Source organism: Mixophyes fleayi, chromosome 3, assembly GCF_038048845.1.
Source record: "Mixophyes fleayi isolate aMixFle1 chromosome 3, aMixFle1.hap1, whole genome shotgun sequence".
In the NCBI taxonomy this organism is placed as follows: domain Eukaryota; kingdom Metazoa; phylum Chordata; class Amphibia; order Anura; family Limnodynastidae; genus Mixophyes; species Mixophyes fleayi.
The window spans coordinates 289,169,859-289,189,631 of record NC_134404.1 but is presented as its reverse complement, the minus strand read 5'-3'; the positions used below and the strand labels follow the sequence as shown (position 1 = coordinate 289,189,631).

The following is a 19,773-nucleotide window of genomic DNA, read 5'->3' as shown; positions in this document are numbered from 1 at the left end:
GTTCTAAATACAAGAAAACAATTATTCTAATCTAGGAAAGAAGAGTGGCAGTGTATCCCAAGATCCCCAAGCCACTGTTGTCCCTAGCCATTGCACTGGTGACTTATATAATTTATGTATATATATATATATATATATATATATATATATATATATATATATATATATATATATAGTTGCCATGTTTTAGCCTGTACCTCTGTACCAAAGTTAACATTTATCCTGCACATGTTGGTGTATATAATATCTTAAATATATGTATATTTTTAAACACTAACCTGGCTGTAGGTCTGGACTGGCTTTGTTGAACGTGTTCTGCAGTGTATTGAGTCTGCTTTTCATAATACGGATTCCTTCTGCGAATCGTGTTTCTTGACCCTTTAAGAACTGCTGCATTTGTCGAATGGCAGCCAGGAGCTGCTGTTTGTTGAGACAGTTCTGTGATTAAAAAAAACAAACAAACAGTTGTTTCAATAGAATAAATCGCTACCATATCACTTTTATTTGTTGCAGATTAACACTTTGTTTTCTCACACCCACACATGAATTTTACTCATAACACCTTTTCACATAAAATTATATAAACCTGATAAAATTGATATATTGAGCAGGCATCGAAAAAATGTCACTTTGTCATGATCATTTAATCAGCCCCACACCCAGCGATAAGGTTGTTTTTAAGTAATGGGTGATAATATAATCAGCTAAAATTTGTGTACTAGGCACAGTGCAAGCACTACGTTCAGTGGAATGCCCACTGTATAGCTTATTTCTGCGAGGTGCATTGAGTACAGTAGGCACTATCGTGGGAGCAATACAAGCAGGAGAGGGCTGGCAAATTTTAGCCCGGGGGGCAAAACTCGACTCAGCAGCCTATATTAAAGAAAACAAATCCAGGTGGCTCAGTGACTCAGCTAAAGGTAGCCCACCTTGGGACCAGCCCATGGGCAGATGCTGCCCAGCTAGCCCCTGAATACAAGTTTAAAGAATGTACAATTATTTGCGATTACTACATGGATGGGGAAAGAGAATTGCTGTGAAAAATGAGGAATGGGTGGAGTTCATCCAAAGTCAACCTGTCACCTATGTTAGGTACCACAACCTTTTCTTTGTAAACCTTTTGTGCACTACCAAGTAGTATGGTAGTTTTAAATCATATTTTAACAACAAGTCCCCCTCTTTATTATAGATCATTTATGAAACTGTGAGTGCTGTTCTGTGACATTAGGCATTTGCAGGTTCCTGGCATGGCTTAACATTGGACGGTGGCAGTAAATATGCACATATAACATCTTGCAACTTCTGAGAGGTTCCTTGCAGAATGTCGGCTAGGCGCAGAAAAGTGCCTCACTCTGCGCTAACATGCAAAAATGAGAATTACATTATAAACATTTCAAATAAAGTATAATAGTTCTATCTTAATAGGTTTAATAGGTTCGTGGTTTTGATCACACTTCACATGCAAGTAACTAGAAAATGTTACATTAAATTCATTGAGATGCTTTTCTCTTCCTGCAGTGACTGTTTTCTCAAAACAGCCAAACACATGTTTTAATCATTAAGTTCAATGAGTTATTGTAAAATGAAGATGAAATCAATGGAACCAAACCAGAATTTATTAGACCTATAAAGATTTTCTAGAAACTTTAAACAAATGAGGATGAAGGTAATAAACATTGTAGGATTTACAGTCAGTGCCACTTTATTAGGTGCACCTTTCTGGCTGGGACACCCCTTGGCCCCCAGAACAGCCAGAATTGTAGAATAGCATGGTCTCACCAAGGTGTCCAAAACATTCCTTGGAGACTTTGGTCCATGTTGACATGATAGTATCAAGCAGTTGCTGCAGATTTGTCAGCTGCGCTTTCATGCTGCCAAACTCCCATTTCACCACATCCCAAAGGTGTTGTATTGGATTGAGCTCTGGTGGCCATGGAGGCCATTGGAGTACGGTGAACTCTTTGTCATGTTCGTGGAACCAGCTTGAGATGGTGTGGGCTTTGTGACATGGTAGATTATCCTGCTGGAAGTAACCATTAGGTGATGGGTAGAATGTGGCCATAGAAGAATGCACATGGTCAGCAACAATACTTGGATAGGCGGTGTGATTTAAGCAATGCTCAATTGATATTAAAAGTAAAATGTGTGCCAAGAAAACATTCCCATACCATATCATCACCCAGCTTCCACTGTTGACACAAGACAGGGTGGATCCATGGATTCATGTTGTTTATGGCAAATTCTGGCCTTACCATCTGCATGAGATTCATCAGACCAGAAAACGTTTTCTTTAATCCTCAACTGTCCAGTTTGGGTGAGCCTGTGCCCACTGTAGCCTCAGTTTCCTCTTCTTAGCTGACAGGAGTGGAACCAGTTATGACCTTCTCATGCTGTAGTCCATCCACTTCAAGGTTTGATGTGCTGTGCATTCAGAAATGTTTTTCTGGATACCACTGTTGTAACGTATGGTTAAGTTACTGTTGTCTTCCTGTCAGCTTGAACCAGTCTGGCCATTCTCCTATGATCTTTCTCATTCACAAAATATTTTCGTCCACAGAACTTCCGCTCACTGGATGTTCATTGCTTAGCCCATCATTCTCTGTAAACCACCCCAACCTGGCACCAACAAACATTCCAAGGTCAAACATTCTTCCACAATCTGGTGTGCGGTCTGAACAACAACAGAGCCTCTCGTCTATGTCTGCATGCTTTTATGTATTGATTTACTGCCATATTATTATATTTGTATTAACAAGAAAATGTATATAATAAAGAGGCCACTGAGTGTATAGTCTATATTATATATTAGTATATATTTTCTTACTACTGTCTACAACATTAGGAACAAATTATTGAATACTATACAATATCATTGCATAGATCAAGTTAGAATTTAAATAACTGATGTAAAGAATTATGGACTTTAAAAGTCATCCTGCCATAAACTGACATTCTGTCTTCCTTGTAGGGCAGTACATACTAAATAGCATTGCTGGCTATTTATTATTAGTCTCTTGATTATAGTATAATATTTTATCACTGTTTATTTCAATGGAAAAAACAAATCACCAAAAGTAGCTGAGCATTATTCAGCTGCCTGGCGATACTGGCCCAGACTTAGGGCAGTCTCTGCAGTTGTGCAAATATAGGCTATCAGTTTCACTAAATTTGTTCATTAAAAAAATGGTTTATTATATGCATATAATGAAAGCTTCATACAGAAGATGAGATGTGGCTGTTATCATATACTGCAGTACTCAGAATAATTGTCCTCCCTAATTTAGGTATCAAAAAAAAATATCAAAAGGTGGATATTAAACTGGTCGACAAACATGGGTCCCCTGTTGCTATGGGGAACAGTGTTACCCCTGGCAGGGCTTCTTACTAAAATCCCACAAAAGGGGGGGGGGGCTTACAGTGAAAAACCATTTAAAACGATTTCTGTACCAATAAACTCCCTCTCAAAAGTGACAGAACTCTGGGGATCCCACGTTAATTCCAGAATAACTCCCCTACAAGCACAGATAATGGCCTCTTCTTCAGGGTTTTGAAACCTGGAGATGTTTAAATGAATATAGCGCTTAGTACAGTGTGTTGGTGACATCCACTCAGGGTTATGAAGCAATGCACTAAGCTCTCTGCATTCATATAGATTTCTGCAGGGTGTTGTAACATGGAGAAAGGAGCTTTGTCAGTGTCGATATGGGTGAGTTCCTCAGGAATAGAGCTCTTGGGAGGAAGGGAGTTTTATCTTAACTAGAGAAAGTCATTGAGTTTTCCTCTTGGCCATTTTAGATGCTGGGATGGATGGAACTGATCATGTGGACATATAAAGAAGAATATGCTTTCTTGCCTCTATATACCCTTTTGTGATAACATACCATACCCTTGTCACGTCCTATGCCACCATAGTATATATTTAATTCCTAAACTTCAAACCTGTAACAGAGCCTTTACTAATATACAAAATTCAGTAATCTTACTTTCTAATGAATAATGTCTGTGTAGTAGCTGCTGCATTATTTTTAATGTATATGTACATGCTGAATGCACATACTGTTTTAATAAAGGTCACATATGGATTATTTCAAAAGTTTTACAGTTTGGAATTGTGCAAACAACTAAGTTCCATTGGAGATTTATGTTCCTTCACTGCTGTGATATCTTGGGTATTATTAAATGTAGCACAATTAAACTCGGTGGCCTGTACAATCTACGTATTTCACTTGTTGCTATCATAACAGCAGCCTGAGTTGACCTTTACTTAGGACAGTGGAATTAAAGCTTTACATTTAGCAGTTCCTATTGCAAGTAGATGGTCCAGGTTTATCCAATGGATATTCACTATCTCTATACTTGATATACTAAAAATGCCACCACAATATTTGTTTTAAACATGTAGTAAAGATGCAGATATAACTTGTCTAACGTCAAGAGACCACTAAAACCAAAAATGTTAATTTTCAGATATAATGGTAACGTACAACTCTGTAGTAAAAAAGTTAAAATATTGCATATCCCTCTCTCCTCCTCAAGGTGCATTTAGGTGGGTGTTTCCTTTTGTCCAGACCCCCCCTGTGTGCCAATGAATTACATGAGCAGTACACCATTCTAGTACTTAGAATGATGTATAGCTCTCACTTATACTATTCCTCTGCCCCACATTGCCTCACTCACTCAGCTGTGCTAGTGTATAAGATCAACCTTGATGTCACTGTGAATTATGTGGGTTAGTGGACTGTCGTGAGGGTGTATTGCCAGTCTCAGTCATCAGTCATCAGGAGGGGGTGGAGCAGTGCTTAGCTCAGCTGGTGCAGCCCATTTACCAGCAATTTAGATCAAGTGACAGATGTGTGACAAGAGGCAGCATAGGCTCACACCATCAGGGCACATATGGCAGGAGAGGACTGCCATACTAGCAAACAGTGGAAGGCGATAGAGAATATATAATACATAAAGCAACCTTAAATGTACAAAGCATATTAATTGTCACATAAGCAATAAGTTGAGTAAAAGGAAGTCTTTGCAGGTTGGCGTTTTTCCAAAAATCAAGTATTTGGAAACTTCTTTCTAGAATGTCTGCATTTGCCCCTGAAACTACTGTCGTCCCCCAGCTCCACTACAGACCGCGGAAGCTCACCCCACTTCCTTACAACAGCATTCTAACATGATCTAATGCAGATTAAAGAGACTGCAGTTATTTGAGCTGTTGTGACATCACTGGCCCTGCCCCTTTCTATTAAACCAGCAACAATGCAGCATTTGTACAGAGCAAACCTGTAATACTTTGAGCCATTATCTGCCTGTTTATTTAGAGAATACCTCAAACCTAACATGGTAATCTGCTGCTGAATAGAGGAAGAGAACATGTCGGACTTCCTAAGTTAACTAATAACCCAAATAGAGATTGATTATTTGAAGCAAGTGATGCATTTCTTATGCATTTTGCCTCATCTCTTTTCTCAAAACCTACTAAGGTCCAACTTCTACCATGTCCATGAAAACAATAAATATACTAAACTAGCACAAATGATCATAGAATTTTTTAAGCACAGAGCAAATGTAGTAAGATGACAACTGACCAAGTAGCCTATAGTCTCTGCAAGTCTGCTGTTTTAGGCTTGGCCCTTGACTCTTATCCTTTCTCTCATCATCTCTCCTTTTGACTACTGCAGGCTCCTGCTATCTGGCATTCTCAACACCCATATATCCACACTTCAATCCATCCTAAAAGTTGCTGCAAGACTTATCTTCCTCTCTCATCACTCCACATCTACTGCACCACTTTGCAAATCCCTACACTGGCTCCCTGTGTTCTCCAGAATCAAATTCAAATTACTCACACTTTACTGCAAAGCCCTCAACAACACCTCCCCTTCATACATCTCTAATCTTATATTAAAATACTCTCCATCCTGCATACTTAGATCTACCTCTGAACTGCTCCTTGTCTTCTCTCTGGTAACCACGGCTCATTCCCGCCTACAAGACTTCTCCCGTGCTGCTCCTCCCCAATTATGGAATTCCCTACCACGCCCAATAAGGTTTTCCCACAGCCTTTAATGAAAACCCATCTCTTTTTTAGAGCTTACCGTATCCCCGATAATACTATTCACACTATTGCACCCTCACAACTGTCCCAATTTCCATTCTAAGCCCACTCGCTCCACTTGTTTCAGCTGTGCCCTCTTCCACGTATGTAAGCTCTCTATTGAGCAGGATCCTCCATACCCTTTGTTTTCATGTCTGCATTTATTGTGTCTACCTTGTATGTCCTTGTTTTATGTATGTCCTGTTATCTCTACTGTACGGCGCCTTACAAATCTACACTAATAATAATAATAATAATAATAATAATACTGAACATTCTATGGCGACGGTTCAGTTTAAGGTCCTCACAGAAGACATAAGGCCACACTTTGTGGCTGGAATAAAATAAACTATTCTCAAGCTACAAGAAAGGTTCTTCACTGTTAGAGATGCAAAACTGTGGAATGGACCCCCACAATAACTGATATTGACAGATACTTGGAACTGTCCAAGTTTGGGGTCAGAAAGGAGTGTTTTGCCTCTTATAGATGAAAGGTTAATCTATATGGACAATATATACTCACAAAAAAAGTAACAAGTTTAGTTGTGGAAAAAGGTGCTAAACATGGAGTATTTCTGTTCTATAGATCTATACCAGGAAAATACTAAAGAAATAATTTTAGAATTTGTCTATTGGAAATAATAGCTTCAACAATGAAAATGACGAAAAGATGACATAAATCTGACATTCTAGTACCCAAATCAGTGGTCGTAGTGGCTGGTATATGGTGGTACACCATACAGCCCTTTCTCCTATTGCTTTGATTGTAAACCTAAAGCAGTACATTTTCTATATACCGCCACTTCTAAATTTCCACTTCCACCACTGATCCAAATTGTAAATAGGTTAATGGGCATACCAGCAAACCAGTCAGTTCTTTCTTGCCACTTAACTCTATTTTTCCAAACTATATAAAAAAAATCTAAAATGTCTAGTATTTAAAATCAGACGCAAGGCACAGTCTTCATTATTATGCAACGCAATTAGTACATTTTCTAAATACCGCAGTCCTACAACTGTTTACATAGCATCAATTTATACATCAGCAAGTTTGTGGTATCAAAACAGCCATCGAACACTGAAAATATGAATGGTATGGAGCATATACTAGACATGGTTCTTCGGCTGCACCTCATTAGCATTTTTCAGAAATGCCAGCTTAGCGGTGACTTAATAACTTACCACAAATGTGACCTGCAACCTTTACATTCATAGCGCTGCCAGAACATCTCAGACGCACGCTCTCCAATTTCACAGCAAAACAGCAAATTGAATGGCAAGTACAGGAAAACAAGTTTGGAGCAGTTGATTCTCGTTACATGTAACTGTAATAACATGTTGTGGAACTACAGTATTTGCCCAGTGATATTTAGTGATTTCGTAGAAGTTATCAGACAGACACTGCAGGGTTTGTGTTTTGCTCTGTGACTGGCCTAAACAGGTTCTCTACATCCTGAGCTATTTTATTAGGTAATGTGTTTGCCAATTCTCTGCATACCTAAACAAATTAAATTAACAACATAGGTGACAGTATGATTTTGTAATCCCATAATTTGAACATGGAAGCAGGTAATTATAAACTGCTCATTGCATTGCAGTTAAAGCTCTTATTAATTACATTATAGGATAGATTTATCAAACCCTCTAAAAAGGAAAATTTAAAGTGTTGCCTATAGCATCCAATCAGATTCTAGCTATCATTTATCAAGTGTACGGATACAGGGGCAAAGGCAGGATTTGTAGAGGGGGTTTCCACACCATGCCGCCAGTGGGCGTGACCAGTATGCATGGGGGTGTGGCTATCATTTTAGACAGTGCTTGGCCCCTTTCCAACTCTTCCTATCCCCATAATATACATGGGCAATGCTGCGTGCACTACTGTTAGGTGCACACAGCTCTACCTTCTCAAGCAGAGCCGTGTGAAGCAGGGGCAGGGAAAAAGAAAAGAAAAGAGACCATCTTGCTTGACGAGGATTCAAGCATTGGGCAGACTGTAAGTATGACAAGTTCTTATGATGGTCTAGACGAGATGAAAGCAGCGAGGCGTAGATCCGATGCAGACTGGCGAGTAGACACCAGCAGGAACACTGAGAAGCACGGAGAGCGGATCAGCTGCTGCAGACACGAGCAGAACCGAGGAGTAGCAGCCAGCAGGACTCTGCAGGCACACGGAGGCAGCGGATAGAAACCAGCAGGTGCAGCCACGATGAAACACGGGAGAGTAGAGCTGAGCTGGAACTGTTGATCACGGAGAGCAGCGGATAGGAATCAGCTGTTGCAGTCTCAAAGAAACACAGGAGAGTTGAGATGAGCTGAATACTGTAGCGCACGGAGGCAGCGGATAGGAATCAGCTAACAGTCTCGAAGAAACACAGGAGAGTTGAGATGAGCTGAAGACTGTAGCGCACGGAGGCAGCGGATAGGAATCAGCTAAACAGTCACGAGGAAACACAGGAACACCTTCAGAGGCTCATGGGGAATAAGACTCCAAGATCAGGCAACGAGGTATGGAACTCAGGTGCTATAAATAGGGAGTGTTGCCTGATCAACCAATTAACTAAAAGGAACATGAACTGAAGGTTTGAAAGGGCTGCACATGCGCAGACCCTCAGGATGGTGGACGGCCACGGTTCCTAAACACACGGGAAGAAGCACTCACAGTCTGATGAGTGACAGTACCCCCCCTTTTAAAGGTGGGCACAGAACACCTGGAACCGGGCTTGTCCGGATTTTTGGAATAAAACCTCTTAAGAAGAGCTGGGGCGTTGAGATCTTCAGCTTTGATCCATGAACGCTCCTCAGGACCAAAGCCCTTCCAATGAACGAGGAAACGGAGAACTCCTCGCGAAATTTTTGCGTCCAATACATAAGTAATCTCGAAATCTTCCTCCTGATGAACTTGAACTGGCTGAGGTGCTGAAGGAGGAGCCGAGAAACGGTTGATGATGAGAGGTTTGAGCAAGGACACATGGAAGGCGTTGGAAATACGAAGGTTCTTAGGAAGTAGAAGTTTGAAACAAACTGGATTTATCACTTGAATGATCCTATATGGACCAAATAAACGGGGAGCGAATTTCATAGATGGGACCTTCAAACGAATATTTTTGGTAGATAACCAGACACGATCTCCAATTTTCAGTGGTGGAATAGCCCGCCTCTTCTTATCTGCGAAAGACTTATATTTGGCAGATGTCTTCTTTAAACAGGTTTTGACCTGAGACCAAATATTTTTGAAGGTCTGACAAACAGTCTATACAGCAGGAACTTGGGTGGGAGGGAGGGCAGGAAATTCCGGAAAAGACGGATGGTGACCGTAAACCACAAAGAATGGAGTTCTGGAAGATGACTCATGGTACATGTTGTTATGAGCGAATTCAGCCCAAGGAAGCAATTCTACCCAGTTGTCTTGATTGGCTGATGAGAACATCCTTATAAAGGTCTCGAGATCTTGATTGACCCGTTCAGTTTGTCCGTTTGATTGAGGATGGTAGGAAGATGAGAGTGCTAATCGTATGCCCAAGGTTTTACAAAGGGCCCGCCAGAATCTGGAAACGAATTGTACTCCTCTATCTGACACAATCTCAGACCGACATTCATGAATACGAAAGATTTCCTTGACGAAATGTTCAACCAGAGTAGACGAGGAAAGCAAACCAGACAAAGGGACAAAATGAGCCATCTTCGAAAATCTGTCTACCACTACCCAAATAGTATTACAATTTTTACTAGGTGGCAGATCAGTAACAAAGTCCATACTAATATGGGTCCAGGGCTTGGACGGAATGGGTAGTGGTTGCAGCAACCCCGCTGGAGTTCTGCGGGAGGATTTAAACTGAGAACACAATTCACAAGCAGCTACAAACTCTTTGACGTCTCTCCTCATCGAGGGCCACCAGTAACTTCGAGAGAGAATCTCAAAGGTCTTGCGTTCACCAGCATGTCCAGAAAAACGAGAAGAATGGAACCACGAAAGGATTTTCCTCCTAAGAGTAGGAGGCACGAGGGTCTTCCCAAATGGTAGCACTTTAGTGGAAGAAGCAGCCAGCGAGATACATTTGGGGTCTAGTATAGCATGGTTGGGAACCTCTTCAACGTCAGAGGACGTCACAAAAGCTCGGGATAGAGCGTCAGCTTTCTTGTTCTTGGCAGCTGGTTTGAAGGTTATGATTAATTCGAAACGGGAAAAGAAAAGAGACCATCTTGCTTGACGAGGATTCAAGCATTGGGCAGACTGTAAGTATGACAAGTTCTTATGATCCGTGAAAATCGTCACAGGGTGACGAGCTCCTTCCAATAAGTATCTCCACTCCTCTAATGCAACTTTGATAGCCAGCAACTCCTTGTCCCCGATAGTGTAATTTTTCTCCGCAGGCAGGAGACCCCGAGAGTAAAAGGCACAAGGATGGAATTTTTGTTGCTCCGATCGTTGGGAGAGAATGGCTCCTAAGCCAACATTAGAGGCATCTACTTCTAGGAAGAAGGGAAGTGTCACATCAGGCTGTCGAAGAATGGGAGCAGAGGAGAAGGACTCTTTAAGAAATTGAAAGGCTTGGAGGGCCTCGGATGACCATTGCTTTGTATTGGCCCCTTTACGAGTCAGGGCCACAATAGGAGATGCAATGGACGAGAAGTCTTGAATGAAGCGTCTATAGTAATTGGCAAAACCTAAAAAACGCTGGATAGCACGAAGAGTAGTTGGCTGGGGCCAATGTAATACAGCATTCACCATTTCTGGATCCATTTGTAGGCCAACTCCGGAAACAATATACCCCAAAAATGGAATCTGGGGCAACTCAAATGAACATTTTTCTAGTTTGCAGAATAATGAATTTTTCCGGAGTCTGGAGAGGACCTCTGCCACATGTTGGTGATGAGAAGGCAGGTCCTGTGAAAAGATCAATATGTCGTCCAGGTAGACAACGACACATACATATAACAAGTCCCGAAAGATCTCATTAACGAAGCCCTGGAAAACAGCGGGGGCATTACACAACCCGAAAGGCATTACTAGATATTCATAATGCCCATCTCTGGTGTTGAACGCTGTCTTCCATTCGTCACCGGGCCGGATTCTAATTAAATTATAGGCACCACGAAGATCCAACTTGGTAAAGATCCGAGCTCCCTTGATGCGATCAAATAACTCAGTGATCAACGGAATGGGATACCGATTTTTAACAGTAATGGCATTGAGTCCACGAAAATCTATGCAGGGGCGTAGTGATCCATCCTTCTTTACTCTTCGGTTCCTCTCCTCTGAAGTTAATTTGGAACGTCCTATCTCCATGGGGATCACAGAAGATGAAGCTGGACGAAATTGAGGGGTTGAGCGAAGAGGTGCTTTAACTGAAGTTGTTTTCTCAGATTCCCTTTCACGAAACCTCATGTCTACACGATGGCAAAGAGAAATCAAATCTTCTAATGACGTAGGAAGCTCTTGGGTAGTCAGTGCATCTTTAATTTTATCGGAGAGCCCCTGCCAGAAGGCGGCAATTAATGCTTCAGTGTTCCACTGAAGTTCAGAGGCTAATATCCTAAATTGAATGACGTACTGGCCTACTGTACGAGAACCCTGACGTAAACGAAGAATGCTGGAAGCAACGGAGGTCACACGACCTGGTTCATCGAACACACTTCGGAACATAGAAATGAATTTGGCACTATCTTGTAATACAGGATCGTTTCTCTCCCACAGAGGGGAAGCCCAAGCCAGAGCTTGTCCAGAAAACAATGAGATAAGATAGGCCACTCTGGAACGATGGGTAGAAAAATTTTGAGGTTGGAGCTCAAAATGAACTGAGCATTGGTTGAGAAAACCCCTACAAGTTTTGGGGTCTCCATCGTATTTTGACGGAGTAGGCAGGTGAAGCGTGGAAGCCGTAGACACCTGGGATGGCACTGGGGAAACGGAGGAAAGCACAGGAGCTTCAACATTAGCTGTAACGGTCTGTCCAGATGTTCCTTGGGAGGCTAACGACTGGTAACATTGAAGTAACAGCTGTTGGCGAGCATCCTGTTGCTCCACACAGGTGACCAGATGCTGCAGCATCTCTTTGGCTGTAGGTTCCGTATCTGGGTCTGTCATGGCCTGATCTTACTGTCACGGGCACTAGGAGTCTTTACCCAGGGATCACCAGGTGATAAGCTTACCAGAGCAGTATAGATGGTAATATGGTACTCTGGTAGCGGGGTGATCACGGAACAGGAGACAGCAGATGATAGAGATGCTCGGGAAAGTCTATGACTAGCAGCACTGGTAATATATATGTAGTAATACACGAGGAACTGAATGGACAAAGGACACGTGAGGGTAGTCAGTGGTCTGCGGTAGCAAGTTGTACCACTGCTATAGTGAGGAGGAATGTCCAACAGAAACGAGGAGGTGATGAGAGTCAGCGGTCTGCGTTTAGCAAGTTGTACCGCTGTCTGGGTGAAGGAATGGAATCCAGGTGAAGGTATCCGGGGAGTCAGTGGTCTGCGTGAGCAAGTTGTACCACTGCTATGTGAGAGGACACTGGAACAGGTGACACAGGAAACAGGAATCAGTGGTCTGCCTCTAGCAAGTTGTACCACTGAATATATATGTGAGGAGGAGCACGGGGAGAGACTGCAATACCGAGGATACACGGGCACCTTGAACTTGATCCACAATGACATGCACAATATAGTAATGACTGAACAGCACTGCAATAATACAAAGTCACAGAAACTATCCGGGCAAAAGATAACACAGTCAATGATGGCAAAAGTCTCAGCGGATAGTAAGCTCCAGAGGAGAACAACTCAGTCCAGCAAGATATGCAATACACCAGCACAGTCAATGAGAAGTATGCATACCGTGGTTCAGGAGCAGGCTGTCAGACAGGAGTGCAGAGATACCTGAACGGCTGGAGGCCGGCAGGATGCGAAGTCCCTGGAGGGTGAAGCGGTAATCAAGTAGGTGCAGCGCACAGGTAGGTAGACCAGCAGGGATAGCACAAATACTCAGGAAGCAGTAGTATGTAGAACTGGACTCCTGGAGGACCCTGAAGAGTAGCGATGGTCTAGACGAGATGAAAGCAGCGAGGCGTAGATCCGATGCAGACTGGCGAGTAGACACCAGCAGGAACACTGAGAAGCACGGAGAGCGGATCAGCTGCTGCAGACACGAGCAGAACCGAGGAGTAGCAGCCAGCAGGACTCTGCAGGCACACGGAGGCAGCGGATAGAAACCAGCAGGTGCAGCCACGATGAAACACGGGAGAGTAGAGCTGAGCTGGAACTGTTGATCACGGAGAGCAGCGGATAGGAATCAGCTGTTGCAGTCTCGAAGAAACACAGGAGAGTTGAGATGAGCTGAAGACTGTAGCGCACGGAGGCAGCGGATAGGAATCAGCTAAACAGTCACGATGAAACACAGGAGTGTTGAGGTGAGCTGAAGACTGTAGTGCACGGAGACAGCGGATAGGAATCAGCTAACAGTCACGATGAAACACAGGAGAGTTTAAGTGATCTGAAGACTGTAATGCACGGAGGCAGCGGATAGGAATCAGCTAACAGTCACGATGAAACACAGGAGAGTTGAAGTGGTCTGGAAACCACAGGAATCAGCAGCGCTGAATACACGAGGAAACACAGGAACACCTTCAGAGGCTCATGGGGAATGAGACTCCAAGATCAGGCAACGAGGTATTGACCACAGGTGCTTTAAATAGGGAGTGTTGCCTGATCAGCCAATTAACTAAAAGGAACATGAACTGAAGGTTTGAAAGGGCTGCACATGCGCAGACCCTCAGGATGGTGGACGGCCACGGTTCCTAAACACACGGGAAGAAGCACTCACAGTCTGGTGAGTGACACAGACGCACTTATCTCTGCAGTGCAGCAGATTGACATGCTCATGCCCCATTGAGGAAGTTCATGATCTGTCCATGCATCCAATGTTTGGTTTTATAGGTGCAATCTTTTGCACTTGGCCTGGCTTTTGTTTATTTAAATGTTTTTATATTAAAGCAATATGCTGTTGTGACTGAATCACTTATAAATAACTTATGGTATAAATTTATTTAAAGGAAATAGCGCAGGGCGCTTATTTATATATAATTGCTAATGCACTTATTTTTGATATTGTGTATATTTTGATATAGGAATTCCTTATTTCTGAGACCAGGGGAAGAAATTTGTTTCTTGTTTAACCTTGCTAGAGGAGATGCATTATTTCTGGAGGTATATATCTGATACAATAAGCCTTTGTGGATGGAAGTCTTTTGTGTATTTTGATGTGGGGAAATGGCTTGTTTGGGGGGTTTGTACCTTTGTTTGGGAATGTGTATTCTGCAACTGTCTGAAGAAAGGATTCATGTTAATTAGACCATTTGACGTGCTAGTAGATTTCCTGATTCTGAAATAAGATGCAGGAAATCATAGCAAGGTTTTAGGATATCACAGATAAGTGTAAATATTGTAGCTTTGCATTGCAGGTGAATCCATGTTTTGGTAAACAGGTTACATCCTGATTCTAAAAATATCTCAGACCTCGAGGGGGCTGGCTTACCCAGTGAGGCTGTATTCAAATGTATATAAAAACAGCACTGTTTTGTATTAAAAGTTGTTCTTCTGATTTCCTCTGACCTTAGCACTGGTACCTCCAATCAGTGTGACTGCAAATAAGCATCACTTGCTTCAAAGACCTGCTTGAAAATATCTTCCATGCTGAAAACCCTGTGACCTACAGATTAGACCCAAAATCCAATCCGTTCCCGGCTGTTTCTGAGGTTTCAACCCAGTTTTTCCGGTACCACCCCTCTGACTGCTACCCTGCAGCTCTGGTCAGTGTGATAGGCCAGGGGGGATCCATCCACAGCAACCCTGATCCATAGTAAGAGGTCAGGACTACCAGCCCAGGTACACCAGTAACGGGGTACACTCGCAGCGTCAATTACCCACAAGAAACCCGGTAATGGATGCCGGTAAGGAGTCCAGTGGTGTATTTGTAAGCCCCTCCTACTGCAACAAGAGAGCGCATTTGGGATAACGAAAGGGAACGGTGGGAAAGTAAACCCAGCTGGTTCCCTGCAGCAACAGACAGGGTGGCATAGGCGGTCCAACCTGTCACAACTGTTCATTTGATCCTCATTTATGTTTATATAACTCTTGAAAGTAACACATCTTCCCGATCGTTTAAATGCCTCACCCACAAAAAAGTATATTTTCTTTTTGGAGGGAGTGCATAACTGCAAGTATCGTTTAGTGGTACGGAATATTTCCCATCCACCCATCGCACTTCTCAACATCATTTTGCAGCACAAAGCAAAGTGCTGTCCAGTAATGATACAGACATGGTCTACAAATACAAGACAACAAATGTTAACCAAACGAATCCCACACTGTTTTTGAGACTATTGTGCCCTGAATAGGCCTGAATAGGCCTAATGGGTGTATTACTTTGGACCATTGTGTCATATTAGCATTTTCTGAGATAAGTGTGTACTAAATCCATTGTGAGAAAGCTAAAGTGATGTACTCTTTTCCCTAGAGATGGTTCTCATTAACCAGACGTTTGCTCATATTCTGCTGCAAACCATTTAGAAGAATTTTCTTTAATTAAGATTCCATTTAGTTCTTACCCAAACCTGGAAAGAATGTAAAGGAAATGTGTAGCACATAAATATCTGTGTATATGCGAGGCAGTATATGTATGCTACATACAACATCTTGGTCTACAGTAGTGATATATAGACCTCCGGTGGCCCATATACTAGGTATAACGATATTTTTCCTTCATAATTTGCTCAATATGTTAAATGTAGAGTCTACCAAACATTACTACCTTACTATGGCTTCCATTTTATTCTTATAGGTTTTTATTTTTATTGTTACAGCTTTTAGAAAAAAAACAATGTATTCCATACATGAAAGAAAAGGGCAGACATGTGTTCCCTTGACATTCCTTGTTTTTGCCATTTCAAATTTTATTTGATTACTGTTGAATGCTTATTTTCTTATATTAGAGTTTTCCAGTAAATGTAAAGCGAAATATTTAAATATTAAAATTCCCCATAAATAGCATATGAAGGGATTTCCCACCTGATGAATCTTTATTGTATATTTGGAATTTCAGTGCTGTTGATTCATAACGGCATGAGCACTAATTGGCCGGCTGCATCTGCAGCACTGAAAACAAGATAATGATCCTTTACAGAGGCACCACCTGACAGGGGTAGCGTTTAACAATCCCCATAATTCTGCTAGTTGAAGTGAGCAAGTATAATAAACATTTCATTTTGGTGGACATGTCTAAAATATCTTTTTGAAATTGTTCTTATTACTATGTTTCAAACTGAAAGGAAAGTAGTGAATACATTTGAAAACATGAGGGAACATGGGTCTGCGCATAAAATGAAAAGTTATAGCATTAATTTCCATTTAAAATGTACATTCAAATGTACATAAAATGTACTGGACATTCAGTCACTTTATCATGATGTTTATGTACTATACGCGGTGGAGTTTGTACATTACTTGATGACATTTTTTTGATAACCTCAAGGTGCTGGAAATAAAAATCGGAGGAAATTAGTTAAACCAATCACTTAAAAACTAGAGAGAAACCTTGTATAAGTGATGAGAAAGCATTTTGTGCAAGAGGTCTACAATCGCATGTATTATACCGGACATGCCACTGAATATACTATGAACAGTATAGCTATAAACCACTAGAAATAGTGAGAAGGTTCAGATGCACTTTGCATTCAGATGAGATGTGCAGACTTAAAAAAGGAATATACTCTGTTTATAATGTAACACGGGCACCCTTCTGGTGATGCACACACAAACAACTTCTTGCTTTCTACTTTGCTTTTATTGCCAGGATGGCAAAGTAACTGATAACACAAAGTTCCACACACTGTCTTGTGACCCGAATGCTAATTTAACAAAGTCCAGCTCCCTAGACACTGGACAAATTATTCGGCAGCAGTTACAATATATAATGAACAATTCAGGTTTTTATACTTTACACTCCTCCCACAGTCCTAACTTAATGGGCAGTTGACACTCCCACCTTGTCTTTATAGAGTTCTCCTCAGGTGCTCTGCTTGATTAGTCTCAGTGTAGACACACCCTGTCAGTTGCTGTTAGCAGTGGAAAAGGATACCCCTAAATCACTTCAAAATGTGTAAGTTAAATCACACTTTACTATTATTATGTCACACATATGTCCTCCACCTGTATCTCTTTAACCCAGGAGCACTACTGTACAAATGTGTAACTTTGTTTGCAGCCTTGCCCTGCAGACTATCACTTAATACTGAACTACTCACTTAGAAACCTCTGGCAAAACACTCCCTTTGTCACATATCCCTCCCTGTAGCATCACCAAATAGGGGGGTGCAAACTTCGCAGGGAGCGCAAATTTCCATAACAACGCATCTGCATTTTTGTAAAAACTCCCCGGACTATTTTCTAGTGTAAACCTGAAAGGTTACAGTGCCAAGAACCAGCAGGTTACCTTGGCATTTACCTCCCGGAATGGTGCATGATTTGTTATTAATGAGAATTCTCTGCCTAAAAGATAATAGCACAAAGCTTATGTGCCCCATTTTATGGCAAGACATTACCTCTTTATGGTACCATATTTTTGTTTCCTTGGAAGTAACTTAATGACTCCGATTCAGGACCGGATTCTTTATTCCATCATTTTCCTGTGACAAGATGGCACCTAAGCCAATAACGGAGGCATCGGTTTGGAGGAAGAATCTCTGGGTAAAAGTCAGGTGCATGTAGTACCAGAGGAACACAAGGCTAAGTGAACATTTAACCAAGCGAGTCAGACCAGGCTAACCGATCTGGACAATTTTTTTTTCTTTTAACATGGCCATAAAGTAGAGCAGCTCTAGTGGCAAAATATGGATTAGCTGTCAAGCCCATGAACCTCAACGAAGCTAAGACTGCTTAGACTCTGAGCAGATGTGACTTCTAGTCTGGGACATAAATCACTAGGTCACCTAAGTAAGCAGCTGAATAGGTTATATGTGGTCTTAGCAATTTATCCATGGCCCTTTGGAAGGTGGCAGGTGTTCCATGCAACCCAAAGGGTAGAACCTTATGCTGGAAGAGACCATCAGGGGTGGAAAATGGGGTCTTTTCCTTGGCTGAGGAAGGAGAACTTGCTAATACCCCTTTGTGAAGACAAAAATAGTCAAATAGCTACCACCAGATAGATTTTCTATCAGTTCATACACCCGTGGCATAGTATAGGTATCGAAATGGGATACAGTCTTTAGCCACCTAAAGTCATTGCAGAACCGAATACTCCCAATAGAATTTGGGACAAGTACAATAGGACTGTTCCATTCACTAGTGGATTCCTCAGTCACATCCAGCTGGACCATCTTCTCAATCTCCTTTCTTACAACAGCTCGTCTGGCTTCTGGAAAGCGATACAAATTCTGCTTCATGACAACTCCCGGCAGAGTGACAGTGTTGTGTTGTGTTCAGTTAAGGTAGGGCGCCCGGGAATGGGAGAAAAGACATCCCTAATCCAGTGTATCATTTTCTCAGTCTGCTGCTTTTGCCCAACAGATAAAGCTGGCTCAATAGGAACTACAGACTGTACCCACTGACCGAGGAGATCGGTTCTCAGAATATCAAGGTTTAATCAGATTGACATGATATATTTGTTCCTCGATTCTCCTCTCCAATTGATGGACCCCGTAATTGACAGGGCTGACAGCCTGTAGAACTTCATAAGGACCTTGCCAGTGAGTGAAAAGTTTGCTTTCCTGAGTTGGGACTAGGACAAAGATCTTTGAACTCTAGGGTTGAAAGGTTGAACTACAGCAGTTTTATCATACCTTCTCTTTTGCTGGTCTTGAACCTCTTTTACATGATGTTTTTTTCCTGTGCCATGGCTTTCCTCAGCATGCTTAAATGTGCAGTTAAAGCGCTCCACCAAGCGGTGTACCATCCACAAACTGACGGAGGTGTGAAGAGCAGTCAGCCATAATAGCTGACACATGTCCTTCGTCAACTTGGACATGAACAGGGGGCTCTGGTCAGTGTAAATTTCCTTGGGTATTCTCAAATGTGTTAAAATCGATACAAGCTCTTTTGCTATGGGGAAAGACTTTATATTCCGCAGGGGAACTGCCTCTGGATAACAGGTTGTACAGTGAAGCACCACTGGAATATATTGGTGCCCACAAGTGGACTTCTCCAGTTGCCCCACAAGGTCAATAGCTATATGTTCAAAGGGGACTTGAACTATTGGTATTTGTATGAGAGGTGCCCTATACATGGGTTTGGGACAGGTTCTCTGACAAATGGGACATGACCTGCAATACCTTTTCATCACCATATGTACACTGGGCCAGTAAAACTTAAGCAGAACTCATTCCGGTGTTATCTTCCCCCAGGTGTCCCCCACGGACATGTGTATGTGCAGCTTTTAACACTAAGGTTACATGAACCTGAGTGGGAAATCATTACCTGTTCAACATTTTCCCCTCGTACAATAGTATTTCTAGACAAAAAATTATTTTTAATAACAAAATATGGTATACCTTTTGTAGGCTGGGCGTTATTGCTACACCATTCACTTCAGACACATTTTTAAATGCATGCTCCAATATTGCATCATTAAGCTGTTTGCGAGCAAATTCCTGCAAAGCAAACAAAGTTGATATTGCGGACCAGTCCATATC

The 19,773-nt window shown here is 41.9% G+C and overlaps 1 protein-coding gene across 1 annotated transcript in view; it reads right to left on the bottom strand.

Moving 5' to 3' along the window:
* FBLN7 (fibulin 7) overlaps positions 1 to 19,773 on the bottom strand; it is a 67,521-nt gene that overhangs the window by 27,690 nt on the left and 20,058 nt on the right. Inside the window, exon 2 of the mRNA XM_075203759.1 lies at positions 279 to 438. Within this exon, the coding sequence (XP_075059860.1) occupies positions 279 to 438 (160 nt within the window). The remainder of the gene's footprint in view (positions 1 to 278; positions 439 to 19,773) is intronic.